The sequence below is a fragment of the Sebastes umbrosus genome, chromosome 8 (genome assembly GCF_015220745.1).
Source record: "Sebastes umbrosus isolate fSebUmb1 chromosome 8, fSebUmb1.pri, whole genome shotgun sequence".
Lineage (NCBI taxonomy): Eukaryota > Metazoa > Chordata > Actinopteri > Perciformes > Sebastidae > Sebastes > Sebastes umbrosus.
Window position 1 is genome coordinate 33,850,167 of NC_051276.1, and position 23,051 is coordinate 33,873,217.

Here is a 23,051-nt window from a genome sequence, read left to right on the forward strand (position 1 = left end):
CTGAATGTAGCTCTTGTTTTGGCAGGAAAATGTCAGAATTTAAAAGGGTTTGAAAGGAAACTGATATTTGCCACAAAACAAAACCATATTATCATCAGTTTCCAATAGAAGAGTCTGTTTGGTTCCCTGGTTTGATCAAAGCTCAGTTATAAAATCAGTGTTTTCTGAATGAGATCTGGAAGTAAAGAACAGTTGTACGTGTGTTTGTCTGGTCGCAGGACGGGTGAAGAGTCTGAGCACCTCGTTATGGACACTCACCCACCTGACGGCGCTGCACATCAACGACAACAACCTGAGCCGCATCCCGCCGGACATCGCCAAGCTGCCCAACCTGGTCTACCTGAACCTGTCGTCCAATAAGCTCCGCAGCCTGCCCGCCGAACTGGGCAACATGGTCTCTCTCAGGTAGGCTGGACCTGTTCACGAGAGATACTGTTAGGGACATTAATATATCCTGGATACTCAAAATGGGCTTTTTTAAATATGGAAAGAAATTATCAGTATGCTTTGTCACAGATCTTTAGAGAATGGTTGAATATTCTGCGATAGGGCTGGAAGATATGGATTAAATCACAGTATACTGTATGTCATTTTACACTTTAGTAGCAATTTATGATGTTAAATAGTAACATGTCTGGAAATTCAATTGGGAAACCATCTTTCGATAATTCTTTAAGAAAACAAACCCTGCTTCCACTCAGCACATCTGCTGACATCTGTCCACTTGTTGGAAGTCTATTTAAAGGATTGAATCTTGTTGATCACTTCATTTGAACAAATCTTTCACTTCACTTAACGGTGTATATTTTGTCTCGGAAAAACAAACTATTCTTTGGATTCATTCAAGGGATTACATGCCAAACAATCCCAAAGAATAGAAGCAAAGTGCTGATTAAAACACGGTGATCAAACACTCAGAAGACACAGGAAGATTATGAAATGTGCGAGTGGGAGTAGTGATTCCACAGGGCTCAGCTCAAAACTGACAAACAAAAAACGAAGATGACAAACAAAGACACGTTATGACTGGAAGACGTAATTGAAGTGACAACAAAAGGACAATGTGGTAGATGTTTTGACACCAGTAAAAATACATGAATGACAAAGAATTACCTCATTGTTAGAGGAAGTTTGTGAAAGACAGAAAAGACTGAGACACAAAATATTTATATTTTGTCCCGTTTTCTTTCAGGGAATTGCTTTTAAACAACAATTTTTTACGAGTTCTGCCTTATGAACTTGGGAGGCTTTTCCAGTTACAAACCTTGGGGCTAAAAGGTGAGGCTTTTCTTTTTATTATTACCATTATTTTGGACTGTTATATATTCTAAATTGAATTCTGACCATATTAAATCACCACTATCCACTAAATGCAAGTGAATTCTGTCATTATTTCTTTACTATACTTTTATCAGATGTGTAAAGTGGCTGGTGAATAAAAAGTGAGAGTTCCCTGCTTTGCATTATTATATATAGTTTATATTTATTATATGGTTGTTTTGCAGGAAACCCTTTGTCCCAAGACATCCTCAATCTGTACCAGGAGCCGGACGGAACCAGAAAGCTTTTGAACTACATGCTCGACAATCTAGCAGGTAAACGGCTCGGCCGCTTCACCTTACCGCACGACCGCTTATTGGAACTCATGCATATTTAACCGGCAGTTTATTGTAAACCTGAGCGGCGCAGGTGTACCATAGCAGGTGTACCATAGCAGGTGTACCATAGCAGGTGTACCATAGCAGGTGTACCATTGTGTTTGTCACAGACGAGTGAGCGCTTATCCCTAATTTCCCCTCTGCCCTGCCCTGTTTGCAGTGCACCCAGAGCAGCTCCCCCAAAGACCTTGGATCGCTCTGAAAGAGCGAGACCAAATGAGTCCTTCAGGTACGTTCACCAGGGTCAAAGTTATTTCAAATTAAACTTTCCTGTTGGAGCAGAGATAATTCATTATACTTTGTCTCATTGTGTCTGACTCACGTCCAGTTTCATCTACAAACATTAAATGTTTCAGTGGAATATCTTTCTAAAAGTAATAAACTGCAGTATTTGTCCATGTAGGGCAGCAAACACCAGAAGAATAAAAATAAAACTACATGGATCTCTACTATAATCATTTTGTTTTTTTCTGCAGCCGTGTTCACGGTCATGTGCTACAACGTGCTGTGCGACAAGTACGCCACGCGACAACTGTACGGCTACTGTCCGTCCTGGGCGCTCAACTGGGAGTACCGGAAGAAAGGCATCATGGAGGAAATCACCAGCTGTGACGCTGACATCATCAGCCTGCAGGTAAACAAGCAGCATCACCTCCATATTTCCCCAGTTACAGTATGTTTTCTACTTAAAGCTTGCTTTGTTTTCCAGAGAAAAGAAACAAATCGGACAGTAATCAGATTACTTTTTTACCTGCTCGCAAAGTAAAACTATATGGGCTAAACTATATCTTACACCCGGCACAAAGTGGCACTTTTATTGCTAGTTTCAGACCGACGCAGTTGTCATTTTCGCGCCCACGTTGTGTAAGTAGCGAATGTACTTGCGCCCATGGGCAGAGGGTCAGTAGATAGATAATAGATGGTAGGTAGTCGATAAAGAGGTAAACATTACTGATTAACTGTCCTCAGCACAGGAATCTATGCTTGTTTTCCCACTGATATCATTTCAGATATTCACCTCCAGTCTCTTTAATTGTCTTACAAGCTACCTGGACGTTGAGAGAGCTTCGACTAGTCAAGGAAATTATGGAACATTTTTTTATTTTCAGAGGTGGAAAAGTTCAGGGATATATATTTTGCACTTAATTCTCAATATTAAATGGTATTTTTGGGGCAGATTTACTGGAAACCAGTTTTTTTGTTTGTTTGTTTTTTAGATTAGATTTTTGTTTCGAATATGTAAAAAAATGAAATAAAAGATATGAGAATATTATATAGATTATACGAAAACAAAACAAGAATACCCAACAGACATATGCGGCAAACTCTAAATAACAACATAATTAAGTATTTTATCAATAAGCTTAATGTTAAACAAAAAGAAAAGCAGTATTAAAATGGAAAGTTCTTTACTACTGTATCCTACATGGGCTTGGACAAAACTTGAAATCCATCTTTGAAATGGAAAGTTGTAAAGAAGTTATTGATTTTCGCATCAATATGAATGACGGGAACTTTGTTTTTAATGTGGAATATTCATAAGAGAAAGATCGAGTTCACGGAGCTGACAAGTGGAAATAAAAACAATCAGTCAGTCTTGGAATAAACAATCTGAGTTGATGTTGGTTAGTCTTTTTACTTTTTACTTTTATGGAAAGACATCTTCAACCTCATCAGGATCAGATCCTGAAAGCAGGTCATTATTTATATTTAGCTGATGCTCACACATTTCATTGACTCTTTTAGGTGACATGTTTTGCCCTGTGTGTCTGCAGGAGGTGGAGACGGAGCAGTACTACACTATGTTTCTGGAAACACTAAAGGAGCGCGGCTACGACGGCTACTTCTGCCCAAAGTCTCGTGCCAAACTGGTCTCTGAACAGGAGAGGAAACACGTGGACGGCTGCGCTGTGTTCTTCAAGACCGAGAAGTGAGTTTCTTTTACACTTTAGAGAACACGATTTATTGAGTACACTTGTAGGTTTTTGTATTGTTTGGATATCCAAGAATGTTTTATGGTCTTCCATGCTTTTAGCTTGCAGAAAGTCCTCTTTACTAATAGATGAAGGAAATGTGTTACTTGGTGACATCACCATGTTACGGAAGAAAATGCGGGACTTGAAGCAAGGAGTTTCAGGCAGTTCAGCAGCAGTGTTTCTGTGGGGGAGAATAACTCCCTTTGGAGTGGACTTTAGGCTTTGTACCTTTGCAGACCTTTTACATGCACAAAAAACTAAATAACACACTAAAGGAAAGGGGAAAAGCACAAAAGCATAATAGATCCTTTTTAAGTGCGAGATTTCAACCTCTTCCATTGATATTTAAGCTGCTCTGTGGATGTTTCCTGCAGGTTTACTTTGGTCCAGAAACACACTGTGGAGTTCAACCAGGTGGCCATGGCCAACTCTGAGGGCTCAGAGGTCATGCTGAACAGAGTGATGACCAAAGACAACATCGGGGTGGCCGTTCTGCTGGAGGTCAACAATGACCTCTTCTCCGATGGTAAGAACATTACCCAGAAACAGAGAATGTAATTTATGGACGGGCATTTCAAGCAAAAATACTATTTTATAAGACCGTTTAGGTGAGATTTATTTCGTTTCTGTTGAGATTCAATGAAGTGTGTTTTACGATGCTCCGTCCTCGAGCACATCTCCTAGCTGAAAGTATGGTGGGGTGCGGCGCCACACGCACACACCTGCACCGACGGAAAAGTGCCAAACTGAACGTGCTACATTAATTTTACCTAGTAGTTACTACCAGGTGGCGCCTGCGACAGTAAATACAAGGGAAAATATATATTTTTAAGACAAGATGATAGTCGTGTAAACTATTCGGGTTTTTTTTATAATTTAATGACTATTTGAAAATTTGAAAATCATGACCCAACCTTCGATGTAATCTTACTACCCCTTGTCCTGTAGTTCAAGGCCTCCAAGTGTTCCAGCCTCCCAAAAACATACACATTTTTTCCCACCGGGGTAGTAACTAAATGTGATTTTAATTTATGAATTAATGAATTAGTCAATTATTGTTTTTGTGTAGTATATAACACGTCAGAAATGAGTGAAAAAGGCTCAGGGTGACGTCTTCATTGCTCGTTTTGTCCGATCAACAGTCCACCACATAAAGATTTTCAATTTAAAATTATATAACACAGAACATAGCAGCAAATCCTCACATTTGAGAAGCTGATCAATTACTTAATGATTTATCAATTATCAACAGTTAATTAACTAATAGTTTCAGCACAGGTATATCATCAATCTGGATAATATTTACTTTACATGTGAATTGACCCTCACATTTGTAGCTTAAAGTTTAACAGTTAAAAAGACCACATATACAGTATAGTGTTATTATTATAACTGTATAATATGTACATGGATCCATGGATGCACTGTAGCCAAAATCAATAACATTGCTGCCAGCTTGTAAGCAGCAATCCAAGGTCATGTGTTTGCCAAATAAATATATAAAAGTAACTCAGGAAAAGTTTATCTGCAGTAATGTCTTTTTGCCACAAGGTGTCACTACTGACTACTACGTTCAATGGAGTGAAATAAGATGAACGATTGGTCTGTTACATGTAAATAATATAGAGAATATTTCTGTTATGTTGTGATTTAAACATATTATATCATCAGTATTTATCAGTTGATTCATTAAACTTTGCAGTGAGTAACATGTACTGCTCCATGTATTTGACAGTAATCGTACATGTACAGTAAACTTCCCTGTTTGTGGTTGATTTGTCTTTTTCACTCACGTTCTATAAGTCTTCCTCTTCCCTTTAATATTTTAATTTTACTGTCTCCGCACTTTCGGAGTTTCTAAAGTTGCATCAGCGCTCTGTGCTTTTCTGGAACCAAAATAAGACCATGTTGAGGTTTTATTTCAGGGTTTTGGGGGGTTTAACAAGCCTTTTTTTACTCTTGTAAAGTTTTTTTTGTCTACCAGGTTTTTCAGGGAAAAAACCTGATTTAATTCTAGAGCTGCAACGATCAATCAATAAGTTGTCAACTATTAAATTAATCGACAACTATTTTGATAATTGGTTTGAGTAATTTCTTTTTTTAAAGAAAAAAAGTCTAAATTCTCTGATTGCAGCTTCTTAAATATGAATATTTTCTGGTTTCTTTCCTCCTATGACAGTAAACTGAATATCTTTGAGTTGAGGAAAAAACAAGACATTTGAGGACGTCATCTTGGGCTTTGATCGACATTTTTCATCATTTTATAGACCAAACAACTAATCGATTAATCTAGAGATAATCAACAGATTAATTGACAGTGATAATAATCGTTAGTTGCAGCCCTTTAAAAAAATTTCAGTTTTTTCGCTCCTTCATTGGCTGCACATCTGTTGCATAATCCAGTATTTTATCTCCTGTGTTTTCAGGCATGAAGCCACCACAGGAGAGGCAGCTGATCCTGGTGGCCAACGCCCACATGCACTGGGACCCCGAGTTCTCGGACGTCAAGTTGATCCAAACCATGATGTTCCTGTCGGAGCTGAAGAGCATCGCTGAGAGGGCCTCGGGCTCCGTGGCGACCGGTTCGCCGACCTCCGACCCGTCCTCCATCCCCATCGTCCTGTGTGCTGACCTCAACTCGCTGCCCGACTCCGGTAGGACTGTCTCACTTTCTCAGGGACCTCCGTTAACATTTCAGTCTCACGCTCGGTCTTTTAATTCTCCTAAAGTTTATGTTTCTACACACAATAGATTTTTAGGGTTTTATAAAATAAGATGGATGTTCTGGATTAATGCGGAGCAACCTTGCATTAAAAGGTTTACCTTCTGTATGATCCAGGTGTGGTGGAATACCTGAGCAACGGAGGAGTGGCCGAGAACCACAAGGACTTCAAGGAGCTACGCTACAGTGAATGTCTGACCAACTTCAGCTGCAACGGCAAGAACGGCACCTCGGACGGAAGCATCACACACAGCTTCCAGCTGAAGAGCGCCTACGACAGCAATCTGATGCCTTACACCAACTACACATATGACTTTAAGGTAAAAACAAATTTACCGATTAAGTAAGACAAGTTTACATTTTTAGATGCATTTTTAATTCTGTTACAGATTGCCATTGGTCTCTTGGTCTTATCTGTAAGGTAGAAAATCAACTAGCAGACAACTTAATCAAATTACACAACTCAAGAAAGTACTATTTGGGCTAAAACATGTAAAACCACTTGTATCGTTCTTTCAAGCTGATTTATGTCATTGAAGTCAAGTTTGGAGGCCCAAAGTAATCACAAACAAATGATTACTTTGTGTCCGTTGCCTCCTGATCATTACTTTTGTGCCCAAATTTGGGAAAATGTAGGTATTTGGGGTTGGAAAACATACATATTACATACATATACATACAAACATAATATTTACTCATTAAAAAAGGGCTCAGGTACACTGCATGTAGAAATATATATACACTTCAACCTCCTGAGTTGTGATTAGGGCTGTCACAATATCAGATTATATTAATATTTATAGAAGAATTTAAAATAATAATAATGCTATCAGTCAAATTGATCTATAACTTTGTTTACTGTGTGTTTTGTTTTGAGTGTAGGGACGTGGAGAGAGAATCTGTAACCATAACTGTATATATAAAATGACTGAAAAGGCACTGGATTATTTACACAATATTATCATGCGTGTATTATTAACATGATATCAATATTTAATTTTTAAATATCACGGTTATCGTCAATACCGGTATATCACAACACCCCTAGTTGTGATCATGCCAATAATCAGCTAAATATTTATTAAATCAACCAAAAACTTAAATAAAAGCAAAAAGTATATTATCTTTGAATGTGTCTGAACCACCTTTTTCACTGGGGCTGATTTGTTGCCTTTATATGCAATTGGCAAAAGTTACTGTACAGTTGAACTTTGCATTTGACTGGAAAATAATTAAAAACATTGGGCCTGGTTGAGCATCAAGTAAAAGGACATACAGTTCAACAGTGAGTGGTTAAAAACCCGAGCTAGCTGATGTGATACAGTTTTTTCCATAACGCAGATTCAGTTATGTGGAATGATTTATATCATTATGAGTATTTGTGTTGTGGGAGATCCCAGTGGGAATGGAAAACCCTGAACATTACAGTGTCTGAGCTATGATTTACCCTTTAGAGTGCTACAAAACAACACAGCACGACTTTTCTACGCTTTTTTCAGACGGTGTTGGTGGAGACGATGCCTTTATGTGCTTTATCTTGTGGCCTCTGCTCTGGCGTCTAATGAGTCATGCAGGCAGTCGTCACACAGAAAGATTGATGTTTTTTCTGCTCCCAGTTTTTACATCATTATCAGAGGACTTCCCCTTACACAAACATGCAGATGTTCTTACACAAACAAAGAAGAACCAAATGGATTGAATGGCTTATTTTGTGACTTTAGGAACAATCAAACAATCCCTTTTTGTTTAGAAGTTATTTTTCCTTTGCGGTATCTTATTTTAGTGTCATTAGTTCAACAGATGCATCATCACTGAGTTTCTGTTTACATAAACAAATTGGATGACTAATGAATGGTAGGTGAGTCAGAATGAAATGAGTCAAACATCCACCGTCCAAATTCCTTTTGGTCTGGAAACAGTCAGTGGGCTTGTGCTTCAGTCAGCGGTATTATCAGTGGGCGAAGACTAAAATTACGTGCAGGCAAGTTGATGAGCCTTTAGGTTTGAGAAGTTTTTCCTTCACGCAAATTTAAGCATGAACCCTTCCTATACACAAAAATGTTGTCAAACGTCACCAAAACCATCCATTTTAGATGATAAACAGTTCCAAACATCCGTTCTCATCTGTCACAGCTCAGAACATATTAAAGTTGGATGCGCAGCTTTAAATTGGTATCACATGATGTATTTGTGTCTGCAGGGCGTTATCGACTACATCTTCTTCTCCAAGACCCACATGAGTGTCCTGGGCATGCTGGGACCGCTGGACAGCCAGTGGCTGGTCGACAACAACATCACCGGCTGCCCCCACCCCCACATCCCCTCGGACCACTTCTCCCTGCTGGCCCAGCTGGAGCTGCACCCTGCCCTGCCCCACCCGCTCAACCCCCTCAACGGGCTGCACCTGCCGGTCCACAGGTAGTGCAGCCTGAGAGAGAACCCCCCCCGCCAACCCTTCCTGCCCCACCTTCAAAACACTGCCCACCCCACCCCACCCCTCCAGCTTTATACAGGACCCTGTACAGTTTACCGATCATGTTAAAACTCAAGACGCCATCCGACCCCTCCAACCCTGAGACACACCCACCCAAAAGGAGTGAAGTATTCGCCCGTTTGTTGCTCCTTTTTGTGTTTTTGCACACTGTAAATGTTTGTTTTAATACATTTTTTTCTCCCCTTGAAAAGGCTTGATACCAAATGTTGGGCTTGGGATGAAGTTGCTATGGTAACCCCCAATGTCAATTTATTTTTGCCTTAGATGATAACCGCTTGTAGATTCTGCTCCTACAACAACAGACCTTAATAACTAATACTATCAACTTTTTAAAGATAAACTACACAAATGTCAGCAGACATGCTGAATTTCATTTGCTGTTTTTTTGACATTTCACAGAGCTGTGAAATAATCTTTTTAGAGTAAAAACACAACATAATATCAATGCTGCACCACAGCATGTATGTTGTGTTAAAGTCACAGTCTATAGAACTGGAGCCTGCTATCACTCCCAAATTACACTTATTTTAGTGAAACACTACAAACGACTGAAAGTTAGGAATGTTTACGAGGATGTGAAAGGTTTGTTTACATGCATATTTTTTGTAAACACAGGTCCATATTTTCAATTCTGATCGGCCGAGAAACACCAAAATACTTAATTCAATTACATGTGGAGACATTTTTAATGTTAAGAAGTACTGATTTGGCTTTTTAAAAGTAATGTAACACTAAATTGGTGTGTTTCATATGGGAACTAGAATATGAAATCATCTCTTGTCACAGCTGCTTGTGAATCACATAACAGTGGATTATTTTAGGAGGCTTTCAGATTGACACTTGCCTTGTGGAAAATAATGGAGAGTATTCCAAGTTCTCGTCTTTCTGGATCTCATTTCCATTGATTATGTCGCCATCCTTCCTGCCAGGTAGCAAATCTCAACCTGAAAGCCGCCTCATGGTGCTGCGCGAATGTTAACTGAGCTGCTACATTCACTTATATTAATTATTTTTCTTCCATAATACGGGTCTTGAACCCCGCTTTGATCATACAGGGCTGCAACTAACGATTATTTTCTCGATTAATCGATGAGTTGTTTGGGCTATAAAATGTCAAAAAATGGTGACTGGTGTTTCCCCAAAGCCCAAGACGACGTCCTCAAATGTCTTGTTTTTTCCACAACTCAAAGATATTCAGTTTACTGTCATAGAGGAGTAAAGAAACCAGAAAAAATATTCACATTTAAGAAGCTTTTTCTTATAATTTAATCAAACTGATCGATTATCAAAATAGTTGGCGATTAATTTAATAGTTGAAAAATAATCGATAAATCGTTGCAGCTCTAGATCATTGCTAAATATTTTACTTGCAGACGTATCGTGTTCATTTCGTCCCGATTCATGCTCACTGCAGTTTAAAAGATGCAACTCGTGAGTTTTCTGAAGAACGACGATGTAATAAAACCATAACAGGCCAAATGAGAGCTCAAATCCAAAATATTTATAAGAAGCGCAACTAAATTAACCCCCTAATATATTCCTTGCTTTGAAATATATAGTTTATTTGTAACACAATCCAACGACAATGCGCTTCATATTTTTAGCTTTTGAAGTCGTGCTTTCAAACACCTTCGGTCTTAAAAGAGTATCGTCCCGTTTCCCCCTCACCCGACTGGCCAAAGAATCTCCCCAGTATGAGTGACTAAATAAGATAATATTTATTTATTGGTGCCAGAGAAAAAAAAAAACTTCCTGAGAAGAATCTGCTAATGATTCGTGACCAGGAGTCGAATGTATTTACCAAAGGCTCACTATGAAATTGGTTGTTGGAGCCTCTTAATGCCAGATTCCTGTGGACTTTGTATATTTGTGTCAGATGATTAGAACTAATAGCCCTTTATGTAAGTTGTACCTCAGGGCTATGCTATGCATCCATTAGTACCTCTCAAACTGAAGACGAGCAAAACCAAACAGGAAGCTATTGGTTTGAAAATCCTTTATAAAGCACAGGTGATGTATGTACTTACATACATATATGTTGTTGTTGTAGAAGTCCCACGTCTTGGTGCATTTTTGATAAAACTGCTGCTGCATTTTTGCTCCATTCCCAAGAAGAAAAACTTGGGGAAACTTAAATGTTTAAGTTGTCAGAAGATGCAAAAAGCGTTCGGATAAATTTGGTTGAGACACTTTAAAAACATTTGGTTTCGTTGTGGCTTTTAAGAGAGGCTCAAGGATCAATGTTGGATCGAATGCAGGGGTACGACTGGGTATCAAAATGTTTAATGTTGTCTAAACCAGTGGTTTCCAACCTGGGGTCCAGGCCCCCCTTAAGGGCGCGATAAAGAGATCACAGGGGGTGCGCCAGGATTTGATAAAAATCATAGTAACACACTTACTGGATAATTTACACAATAGTCAGTATATCAAAAACTATTATAAGATATATTCTTTTGCTACTTAGTAGCAAAATCTGATGAAATATTCTGCTTCAATCCATATTTGTTGGCATTTAGCCTTTCAAAAACGTAATTTTCACTGCGGTCAAAAACCTATTGGCTCTCCCGCTTGACGAACACAAAGGGAGGCATAAATTAAATTACATTTATTTTAGTCGTTCCAAAAAAAAAAGATCATATGTGTCTGCATTCACTTAGCGAATCCGTCAAGACATCATCACTTTATTTATGTTGACGAAACTGACGAGTTCTATTCATTAAAGAAAGTTGATTTAATAAAATAAAAAGACTAACTCATTTAATATACTGAATTACTTTATTCAAATTGAGGATTTTGTTTGAGGATTTGTAAAATTTTTAGGGCGATGTAGATACAAGTAGGGGGGCTTCAAGGACAATAGGTTTGGAATCAATGGTCTAAACCAGTGGCTCCAAACCTGATGGGTAGCAAACAAGAAAAATCTTTATTTTTTACCTTTTATCTTTGGAACTCTTTACTAATATGTGCATTTTTTTCTGCCTGTATAGGTAGTTGGTGTCAGTTAAATTCTAAAAAGAGAATAACACTCTTGGTCTTTTATTAAGGGTTCACAGGCAGAAAAGGTTGGAACCACTGGTCTAAACACAATCAGCCATACAACTACTTTACCTAAAATAAAAAACTTTTGATTTAAATCAGGAACAATGTGATTAAAGAAAAAAGATTATGAATCTGGTCAGACATTCAATGTCAGCTTCTCAATACTTTGACACTTCTTGATTGGTACAAAAGACAATATTGAAGTTTGATACCCAGCCCTACCTATGCAAGGGGACTCTATAATAGCTGCCTGCACATGCACTCACAGTGTTCAACATATCTGGCACATTTCACACTGTAGTGTCTGGTAAACACTGACGAATGAGATTGAATTAGTTAAATTAGTCATTTGCTCTGTTCAGTATTTGAAAAGAAAAGCCATAATTTTGGGATAAAAGGTGTCAGCACACAACACGGCACCCTGTAACCTCAGCTTTAAACCGCAGTCAGATCAGTTTAACCGGCCTGGACGGGCTGTATCAGCTTTGCTTCATTTTGCACATGATTTGACGCTTACGCTAACGGATACACCTCCAGTTTTGGTGGAGTTGATGAAGACTATCTTTGTGAGAGCATTTTGAGGCCTATACTTCACTCCTAAACTCACCTCACAGGGTTTTCTGATTTTGTACAACAGCTGTACATAAATTAAATTGCCTTTGAAGACGGGGGCGTCTCTCACATCTGTGAGGGGAACGTACCGTTCTCCGATTAAGAGGGCGTATTTTTTTTCTCACAAATCAAAGATGTACCTGGTGTTGTACTTTATTTTCTTTGCCCGGTGCACTAAGAGCTCATATGTGAATACCACCTCCACCTGTCTCTGATACTCTTGTAGAGACAAAACTGGTCTCTGTCCAACTTTGTTTTTGAACTACGGGCATTTTCTGTCTCAAACAAACATGCAGTCTTTCAATTGGTACTTTGTACAATTCAGTATTACCAAGTTTTTGAGGAGAAAAAAAGATAAATGTTCTAGGTTTAAAAGCAAGTTTGTCTTGATGGCTTTTATTTCTCCAGTGCACATCTTGAAGTGTCCGCTCAAAGCTTTTCACGCTCTGAGATGATGCTTATTCAAAATTAATTTCCCCTCTTTCACATCTCTCTTCACACACATCATCCACAGCCACTTCTTTTCAGTTTTCCCCAATAATATCCAATTATCATTAGCGTTTTCCCTGTTAATTTTGTCTCTGTAGAGCGCACCTCGCATACTTTTTCTACAAACAACGTGCCTAGTTTGTACAATTTCTCCAACAGCAGCACTGCCCATGAGACCAAGACGCTCAGAGATTAACCCAGCACCATCATCCAGCCATCCATCCATCCATCCTTTCATCCCTCCAAATCCTTCCTGAACCAACTCTTATGAGGAACTGAAACTGAGGAATCATTGCTCACCTCAGACTGGTTTCTGTTTATTTTTGTATCCATAACATCGAGGACAAATCATTTTGTTTGTTGCAGTTTTTCTCTGCAAAGAGGTTGCTGTACCTCTCACAGGATTATCACGACTATCATCACGTGTGATTTCTGAATGTAAAAATCCTGTGTTTCAATATCTGGCCCTGGTTTGTTTGTTTTTTCTTCCACTGTTAAGTTCTTTCAGGCTGATTTTACAGCAGTGTGGTCGCTACATGAGGTTTTTAATCTTTGGTGGCCAATAAGACGTATGAACATTATCTGACAAATCATTTGGACGAAGGGTTTTGTTATCTTTAATCTGCTTTTACATGATGAATTTGACGGCCTCTAACTAGGCCAGGTCGCTACATCCAAACTGGGAAACATGAATTTAAAGTATGCTGCGTAAATGTTTTCCGCCCAGTGTATTAACCTGTAAATAATGATGTCGAAAAGGAATTCAAAAACACAACATATGGCAAATAATGCTGTGTTCCATGTGAACTGGGAAGTCGGAATTTTTGAGTTCCCAGTCAGAAATTTCAACTGAGATGTCCCCTGAAAGTTGGACGACTCTAACCAACCCCAACCTCAAAATCCAAGATAGCTGCTCCGCACATGTAGTAAATACTGTTCATTAGCACTTCTCTTATTAAATCAGTCGTACACACAGTACTGTCCAACTTCTATCCGTGGACATGTTGCTATGGTGTTTGTATGCGCAAAATATCGGAGTAATGTGTTATCAACTGTTATTGCTAACAATGGCTAACCTAGTTGATTTCCGAGGTAAATGGAACGCAGCATAAGTCTGATTAAAAAAAATTAGATTATGCACAATTTGAACTGAGTCGATACAACCTTTAAAATGCATGGTGTATCGTGAATATGTTCAGTAAATGTTATACTGACCACAGGTTAATGCACTGGTTAATTTGCTGGAATGAGGCCATTATAAAATGAAAGATTTGGATTACAAAAGGGGAAAAGGCAGCATCTTGTGTCAAAACGCTTTCAAAAGTCTTCCCCTGTCAGTTGGTTTGATAGTTATAAAAACATCTTCCTTTCCTTCAAACTTGCAATTAGCATCTGTCAATTCCAAGACTGACAAGACCAGGATATGCAAGGCTGTTATTTCTCAAAACAAGCTATTTATTTCCTTGGAGCATTCCTAAAAAAAGTATTTGAAAGTTGCAACTTTCAGCAGATTTATTCTATGTGAAGTGAAACTGGGTGAGGATCCTCAGCCACCAGCAGTCACCAACAAAGGTGCTACATTATTTCTCAAGAGGATTTTAAAGAACTGCACTTAAACCTGTTATATTTAACAACAATGTTAAGTTTCTGTTATCCAGACAAGCAGCTCTGCACCACATTGGTTTTCAATCCAACCAGTCGCCACCGCAGACGAGAGGAAGCAGTAAGTGAGCGTTTGATTGGAAGGAAAACTTGCAGCTTTGTGGTGGGGAGCTGCTAAACTTAGACGAGGCAGGTTTGATATTGTGGAAGCCAAAGTGTGCATCGTGTCTGACAAGTAAAATGTCTAAAAGGTGCAAAAACTGCAGCAACACAAGTTACTGTTCGCCTGCGAGGACGAGTGGAAGTTTGTTTAGCGTAGGCGGCAGTGCTGACTTTGTGGTTTTCCTCTGACAAATAATACAGATCTAACCTTTGTAGAGGTCCTTTTTACATTTGTGATGAAAGTTACAGCCGAAAATCAAGTTTTATTCTAAAGTCATGAAAACTGAATAGATAAATGAAAAGATATAAAGATTTCCAGTGAAAGACACTAATTACTGTTAGTTTTGTTTTTATGAAAGGTTTTATAACTTTACAAAAATCAGGATGAAAAGAATGACAACAGGACATTTCATCAATGTCGGATGAAGACCTCCTGCTCTCATTCTGGAGAATTTATATGCTTTCATATAATTTGAAAGAGTACATTCTCCTCTGTCAATTCAGAAATATTTTATGATAATATTTCTGAGAGGGGAACTCTGATTTTAAACATAAAGTTCAGTTTACTACTCAGCATGTGAAGACATCTGTATAATGTGGTCTTTGGCTCGGGAGGGAGCTTTCTAAAGCTTGATAAAAAAAAATAACCCTGATTATGCAATTGTGATGTCATCAGGGTTATTTCATCTTGTGTTTAGAGACTTAACATTTAACAGAGAACCTGCGTTATATACCAAAGGTGTAGGATTCGAAACAAGGAGGAATTTAGAAAGCAGTATGGAAATTGGAGGTGTTTTTGCTAACAAACTAGGGACTGAAAGTCAGGATGTCTCTGCCTCCGCTGCTGAGATTTTGACCAATTTGTCTCTTGTGAGTGAGAAAGTGAGCAACTAAATCACTTTTTACCAAAGTTATAAAGTGTATACAAGTAAAAGAAAAAGGACAAACAATAAAATGAAAGGTAAATGCAAGTAAAAACCAACAATGAGACACGTTTTTTTGGGGATGATGAATAAAATTTGTTCTCAAAAAACTGACGATCACTGATCAGTGGTTTCTGGGGAAGCTTCTTATTCTGTTTAAGTATAGAAAGAGTTTCTTGCCGTATTGAATCTGGTATTTCCATGAATGAATGGAGGACTTCTACAAAGGCTACAGCTGTGTTTAATATGTGAGCAGTCGAAACCAAACATGCTCAACAGCATTTGTATCATCGCCCCACACAAAGCCCCGACTCTCTCCACCTCCTGTAGGCAATAAACATGTAATTTTTTGAAGAGTCTTTTTTGTCTGTGAGTTTTATTCTGGTTATGGGTACAATACAAATATATCAGAGGTTACAGCACCATCGCAAACATAAATCAAAGCATTTGATTTACATTGTTTTCAAATTAACAGGAAAGCATTCTCTATTTTACTTCACAGTACAGATTTGGGTGTTTTGACAATAAAATGGCAACATAAACACATTTAAAATGTTTTCATTTAAGAGTATCCATACAGCAATAATGATTTCCCCAATAACACATATACTTAAATCAGCACCGTTAAAGTGTCAGTACTTCAGGCATACGAGGAAGCACTAAGACAGTATTATTGTGTAATTATTAGCATTTATCCAAAAGGGTAGCACCAGAAAGGACAATCGATAAAAGAGAACCTCAGCCCTCCTACTGTTCATTCACAGCTTGATCAATTTAAATTGAAGCCATTGTTATGTCAAAATGTTGCCACAAAATGTGATCAGATGTTAGTTGTGGAAGCAGGGGGAGCTCCACTGGTTGAGCCGGAGTACCCATTTTCACTGTAATTAAAACAAGACAAGAAAAATAATTAATAAAAGACTAAAGTGAATAACAATAATTCAGAAAGTAATAAGATACAGTAGCTTTGTTTTGTGATCAGGGATGACATGATAACCGAGCGGGAAAATATACAGTATTATACGAATTCTAGTAAAGTTTTTATTACCATTATCGCAATAACTGACGACCACAAGAGGAAGCCCTTCCTTTGCTACAGCCCGGCCTTTAGACACAATGAAATATCAGTAAGTACACACTTTTTTGTGTATATGTTTTCAGTGGACAGAAAACAAACAAACTTTTCCATGTCAAAAAAGACTTAAAGATAAAAGATAACAGTGCCTCCAAATCACAAAACCTTTGTCAATTTCTCTGTTGATATTTAAAGGTTTAACACAAGTTAATATACTATCATTTTCTGTTTTTACTGTAAGGAGTTTGGGCGGCTCTTAGCTACTATAACTGGTAGCTTATAATCTTCAAAGTTTCAAAAAGGTGCTAACAAGGAAACAGATAGTATCTGTTTAAAATGTTTAAAGTGTGTGGAAACCAAAGGCAGAAACACAAAAAACGTTGTGACACATCTCCATGACCACCACCGTAGACTGTACACCTACAATTATTTTCATTATTGATTATTCTGCCTACTATTATTTAGCCTAATCATTTGGTCAATAAAATTTCAGAAACTTGAAAATGTTCATCTCAATTTCAAAGCCAAATGTGACTTGATGCACAAGCCAAATGCACAGATACTCAGTTTAAAATGATATAAAATCTTCACATTTGAGAAGCTTTTTTTGTTAATCTAATCAATATATTGTAAACTGAAATTGTTTTGGTTCTATACGATTGTATAAAATTATGATATACAAGTTAGCAATCACAGATATAAAAAATAAGTCATTACTTTTGCAAATTGCGGAGCAGGACTTTAACCCAATCCGCACTTGGGTTGACACAAACTGTAGAGCCGTTCCTCCTGGTGATTCTGTGGAGAAAGAGAGATGTTACACTTATTGTTATTAACAGTGGATAAATAAACTCACACTTGACTCGATGTGTCAGTAAGGTGAGTGATAGTGAAGTAAATTCCCATTCAGAGACACTTCAGAGTTGCAGTAACATAAGTTTCAGTTTAACAGAAGTGGAACATAAAGTGCATTTACTGAAGTGGTACAGCACTATAAATGTGTATTGTGAAGCACTGGTTGATAAACTGAGTTTTTTTTCATTTTGTGCAACTTTGTACTTTTACATCATTACTTTCACTATTGCTCTGAGTGCAGAAATATGTATCTATGTATGAATATGCTAATCTAAACTGCATCATTGCTCTGATGTCAAAACAGATCAGAGATTACTCAAATACTGCACTTGTAATAGTGCAACATTTGCTTTCTTCTCAAGAGAAGACAAGTTAGCAGGGGGAAACAGCTAGCTTGACTTTCTCCAAAGTATAAAAATACAAAATGAGATACAACATGTAAATAAGTGAGCTTTAGAGGTGCTGGTAGGTGTATTTTTTAACTGCTAGCTCTTTCCCCCTGCTGCCAGTCTGTTTAACTAAGCTAAGACATGAGGGTGCAATCAATGACAAGAAAGCGAATAAGCATATTTCCCAAATGTCTAAACTATAACTTTAAGTGCAATTTTAAAGTATTTGTGCTTAGTAGCTACATTTTACTTCTACGTCACTACATTTCAGAGGGAAATATTGTACTCTTTACTGCACTAGTTGCTTTGCAGATTAGGATTTTACATACAAAATATATAAGATTAAAAATATGATGCGTTTTATAGATAAAACACCAATACTATGTAAGATTTCATGCACCTCAAGCAGCTGCAAAATCACAGAAATGCTAACAGGCTGTTGCATGATGAATACTTTCGCTTTTGATACTTTAAGTACCATATGGATAACATTTTGAATAGAAGCCTTTTACTTGTAATTGAGTGTTTTCACATTGTGTTGATGCTACTTCTCAAAAAAAGAGGATCTGAGTATTTTGTCTACCACTGGTATATTTGGCTTTTATTACGGTACTTCTTGTCTACTATAATTTGAATGCTAGGCTTTTTGTAACTACGTCAGGATATACCGGTAAGCCAGAAAAACAGCCCTGCAGTCTATGAATCAATCATGAATACTCACATGATCTCAGTCCGACGACAGTGTCCTGAAATAGGAATCACCTCAATTTTCCTGATGATCCGACGAGGTATGGAATTAGGGATCGTCCGTATGCATCTACACCCATTCCTCTGAAGAGCTGTGAAAATATAAAATTTAAAAAGCTTTATTATCAAGTTTAAATTTCGTCTGTGGTGGTTAACAAAATCTGATTTTGTGAAGCCTCAAAATGACAACACATTTTACCCCTGCGAAAACCCAGAAAATCTGAATTAACGTTGCATCTCACAGTCTTCCTGAGAGGACAGAGTTTGCTCAGTTATAGCGGAAATACCTCAAGAGAGCTAAGTATGAAACTTCGCTCACGTGATAACAGTCGTTTCAGACATGAGCAAACTCCAACGACTGAGAAAATCTGTAAGATGCCGTTGGAAGCTCCAGAAAAAGCAAGTAAGTGGACCTTAAGTTATGATTTTTTTTCTATTTTGTGTCAAACAACTGTTTCCAAGGTCAATAATGAACTTTAACACTCAGACTGTAACTATTTACTTTCAACTGTAAACGTTTAATAATGTTTTGTACTTTATTAATATACATGTAGCAGCGTTTTTTAATAAAAAAGTAATAAGTTTAAGTAAGTTCAATGTGTTTTACATCAAAATAGTGTCAAGTATAAAATCAGGTCAAATAAAACTAAATAAAAATATATATATAAAAAAAAATAGGAACAATAAATATGAACACAAATAGTATGAGAAAATTATTACAGAAAAATAAAATGGCATTTTTTAGTTTTTTTGTCAAATTGCCTGCCTATTGCAAGATATCAAAACGAATATATAAAAAATATGCTGTTAGAGCAACACAAACCTAAATAAGAGCAACACAAATCACCAAAAAAAGAAAGATATTTTACAAATCTTCAAGCTGGACAACATAAGTTTTTATAAAGTATTTTTAAGCACTTTAAGTTGTCCAGTTTGAAGATTAGTAAAAGAGCTTTATATGTAGACTACACCTTATTGTTTCATTAACTTTAGTTTATCTGGTGTTAGAACAACATAAACATAAAGATAAGTAAAATATCACTATATGCAGATGACACCTTATTGTTTCATTAACGTTAGTTGCAAAACTAATACTAAATTGAGAGGAAGCAATCTGACAGACTGGATTACAGAGTTACGATTTTAAGAAAACTCTACCAAATTATGTCATTAACTGTTTTGAAAATAAAAAGTAAAATGTCTTACCATCCATAGAGCCGATGCAGCAGCAGAGAGTCAGAACAGCCAGGAGGAGCAGTGGTTTAGTCATCATCTTGGCGGTTGTTTTGATCTTTCAGCACCAATGAGGATGTGAGAGTGATGTGAGAGTGAATGGAGTAAAGTCTGGCTTTATAAAGCCAAAAAAAGGAAGTGTGCGTAGGAAGCATGCTGCACTTTTCCTGTCTTGACACACCAAAATGTAAAAGTTGTGGTATCTTGCTTTTTTTAGGGGGGTTTTTGCTGAATGAGCTTTGAGTTTCTTTTTGAGGGTGGTCTATTTTTACTGAGCTATCAACCAACTACGGATCACTGTAAAATAAAATAATGTAAGGTATTAAATAATTTTTCATGCCCTCACTATTTTGTACCCACCATTTTTGGATACTAATGCCACATTGACAATATGTTGGATGGAAGGTATGACAGTTGCATGTATTGTGGTACAGTGGTATTAACTGGGGATAAAACAAATTCAGTAATTACATTTATTTTAGCTTTGAATGATAGACTTTAGTTGACAAAAGGCATTCATGTTTGTTTGCTTTTAAGACATTATTAAATCTGACATGTTTTAACCTTTAGAAATAAAATATAATTCCCATCACTAATTATCACTTTGATGTTGATGTAAACAATATTGTTGTTAACTTTTATATGACGTAAATGCAGCAACAGCTACAGAGCGCCCCAATTCATGCAACTTGTAATGAGTGTCTTCAAACAAGCATAAGACTACTACAAAAATGATTTAACACCTCTATGGTTAAGGCTGAAACTATGGCAAACATTAATTCGGCATTTTGGCCATAGCCATCTTGTTTATTGCAACCAGAAGTGACACGAGAGAGTGGAGCTACGTACCGAACGCTGAACAAGACATTTTCTACGCGGCCAAAATGTTACGATTAACTTTCATGAATTGAAAACACACTGTGAAAGGGTTAAAGTTCTAAGATGAATACACGGACAACTCCCAGACCGGACAACGCAGTGGTAGCGACCTGTCAATCACAAGGTAGCCACGCCCTAAAGCATCCCCTGCTTTATGGTCTATTTGACTCTAAATGGGACCATAATTTACTAAATGAACATCATGCTGTATTGAAGAAGACTTGAAACTAGCGATTGAGACCATGTTTTACAATGTTTACTGAGGTAATAAATCAAGAGAGAAGTAGGCTCATTTTCTCATAGACTTCTATACAATCAGACTTCTTTTAGCAACCAGAGGAGTCGCCCCCTGCTGGCTGTTAGAAAGAATACAAGATTAAGGCACTTCAGCATTGGCTTGTTGTGGTTGACACAGGCATTTGGCTTAATTGCCATCCCAGTCTGACGTTGTATGGGACGTCTAGATATGTTAAAACCCCCAGTGTGCTCAATGTTCCAGTGTCAAATGCAATTACAGTTAGAAAAAGTTTATTCAAACTATGAACTGTCTTCCCTTTTATCAGGTTAGATAAGAAGGTACCATTTTAACTTGAGTTGTGCCAAAAAAAAACAGCACAGAAATGTAAACTAGGTAGAATATATAGATATGTGAGAGTTCCTGCATAAAAGCATCCCAATGACAGCAGTATTTGCACACAAAGATGCCAGATCCTATCCTGTTTGGCCAGAGCACTACACAGATACAAGTCACAAAATAAACAGACCAGAATGTACTGTAACCACAAGAGAGTGCATTGCATCTGCAGGTGGTTTATGTTTTAATTTAAGACTGAAATCTGTCGGATTGTCTTTACGAATATTCTAAGTATCCCACTCTACAAGCTGATTTACAACAACTACACAGTCAGGTTGCATTAAAAAAATAAAACTGATATTTTAATTTTGTCTAGACGCAGCATCAGCAAGTGATAAGTGAGCTTTAAAAATTGCAATAGGTAATTCCAAAACAGATTGAAGGAAGTTTGGACCGAGACAAACTAAGTAGAATTGCATCAATCTAGGATTAACGTGGTCCAGAATCAGGAACAGAGAATACTTGCTAAGATATTGGAGAGTACCAAGATCTAAACTCGAGCAGAGCTGTACTTCTGTATTTGCCTCGGAGGTCCCTGACTGATAACCAGAACCACATCCTTTTCTGGTAAGTAATTAATTGAGGGGACTCTAATTCCAAAATTAGACTGTAGTTCCCGTGTATGAAAATAAGATGTTTATTCTAAGTTTAAATTCAAATAAACTCAGTCATATACAGTAAATACTCAACTCTGCGGGGATCACGTTGGGGACTCCCAAACAATCATGAGGTGGGTCAATTGAGGACGCTAAAAGTATAAGGTTGGATTTTACATGTATAGGTTTATTAAATAACTTTATTACACGGCTCTGAATACTCAATTGAATCACGGCGTTCTACAATCATGTTAGTTAGCTAGTCATGTTTCTTTATGGCAGACCGTTGCTATGTTTAACAGACATGACACAGTTCTGACCTCAGATTCTGGAAGACCATTTTTGTGTCAAATTATTGATTCCTTAAAGCTAAAGTAGGCAAGATTGGAGCAAATATGATTAAAAAAAGTTATTTTTATAAAACGTTCACTATATCGTGACATTAGTACATGAAAGAGATAACCTGGAAAAAAGCATGTGCCTCTGTGTCCTCCGGTGCTCCTAACGGCATCTGCAGGATTTCACAGACCAGAGGAAAACAAGCAGTCAGAGCTGATCTGAGGTCTGCTGTCCAGCTGCTGTCTATGAGAGCCGGCTGTCAATCACTGTGAACTCCGACTAAACGTCAAACTAGGCTGCGCTGATCAAATATTAATCAATATTCTGTTACGTCAATGCCTATTTCTCTCCTCAAATGTTTTCAGAATCATCTTGTAGTGCACGGTTTAGCTGTAAAATGAGAAAGTTTGTGATCCCGCCACCATCGTGAAATCTGGTGAAGGAACGCCAAGTTCCGGTCACATTACCGGAGCACAGCCAATAGGAGCGCTCTCTCTCAATGAAATGACCTGTGGTTGGTCAAATATATATCACAAGGGGTGTTCTGGAGGTCCATGTTCTAAAAGTTAGATTTTTTAAGGATATATTTTTACTTCCGCCGAGGAGGTTTATGTTTTTAGTTCAGTT

At 37.6% G+C, this 23,051-nt stretch overlaps 2 protein-coding genes across 3 annotated transcripts in view; one reads left to right on the forward strand and one right to left on the reverse strand.

Moving 5' to 3' along the window:
• cnot6l (CCR4-NOT transcription complex, subunit 6-like) overlaps positions 1-16,036 on the forward strand; it is a 21,792-nt gene extending 5,756 nt beyond the window's left edge. Inside the window, exons 3-12 of the mRNA XM_037776890.1 lie at positions 219-405; positions 1,193-1,278; positions 1,506-1,595; positions 1,819-1,887; positions 2,135-2,292; positions 3,434-3,588; positions 4,009-4,160; positions 6,061-6,288; positions 6,474-6,676; positions 8,557-16,036. Of these exons, the coding sequence (XP_037632818.1) occupies positions 219-405; positions 1,193-1,278; positions 1,506-1,595; positions 1,819-1,887; positions 2,135-2,292; positions 3,434-3,588; positions 4,009-4,160; positions 6,061-6,288; positions 6,474-6,676; positions 8,557-8,778 (1,550 nt within the window). The 3' untranslated portion in view covers positions 8,779-16,036. The remainder of the gene's footprint in view (positions 1-218; positions 406-1,192; positions 1,279-1,505; positions 1,596-1,818; positions 1,888-2,134; positions 2,293-3,433; positions 3,589-4,008; positions 4,161-6,060; positions 6,289-6,473; positions 6,677-8,556) is intronic.
• Positions 16,023-20,074, reverse strand: LOC119492441 (C-X-C motif chemokine 13-like). Of its 2 annotated transcripts, XM_037776894.1 has the most exons (5): positions 19,950-20,074; positions 18,718-18,835; positions 17,470-17,550; positions 16,726-16,782; positions 16,023-16,558 (listed from the first exon to the last, which is right to left on the reverse strand). In XM_037776894.1, the coding sequence occupies exons 1-4, from the start codon at positions 20,014-20,016 to the stop codon at positions 16,728-16,730; spliced, it is 321 nt and encodes a 106-aa protein (XP_037632822.1). In that variant the 5' UTR covers positions 20,017-20,074; the 3' UTR covers positions 16,023-16,558; positions 16,726-16,727. The 2 variants fall into 2 exon arrangements, with proteins under 2 accessions (XP_037632822.1, XP_037632821.1); XM_037776893.1 differs by lacking the exon at positions 16,726-16,782.
• Between the last annotated feature and the right edge of the window lie 2,977 nt (positions 20,075-23,051).

Bases quoted from the DNA above. Each gene is read 5' to 3' on its own strand.
- LOC119492441 (XM_037776893.1), bottom strand. From the start codon at position 20,016: ATGATGACTAAACCACTGCTCCTCCTGGCTGTTCTGACTCTCTGCTGC. The intron at 18,836-19,949 runs GTAAGACATTTT...ATATTTTCACAG, and splicing joins CTGCATCGGCTCTATGGATG to CTCTTCAGAGGAATGGGTGT. The intron at 16,559-17,469 runs GTAATGACTTAT...TTTTAATTACAG, and splicing joins CTGCTCCGCAATTTGCAAAA to TGAAAATGGGTACTCCGGCT.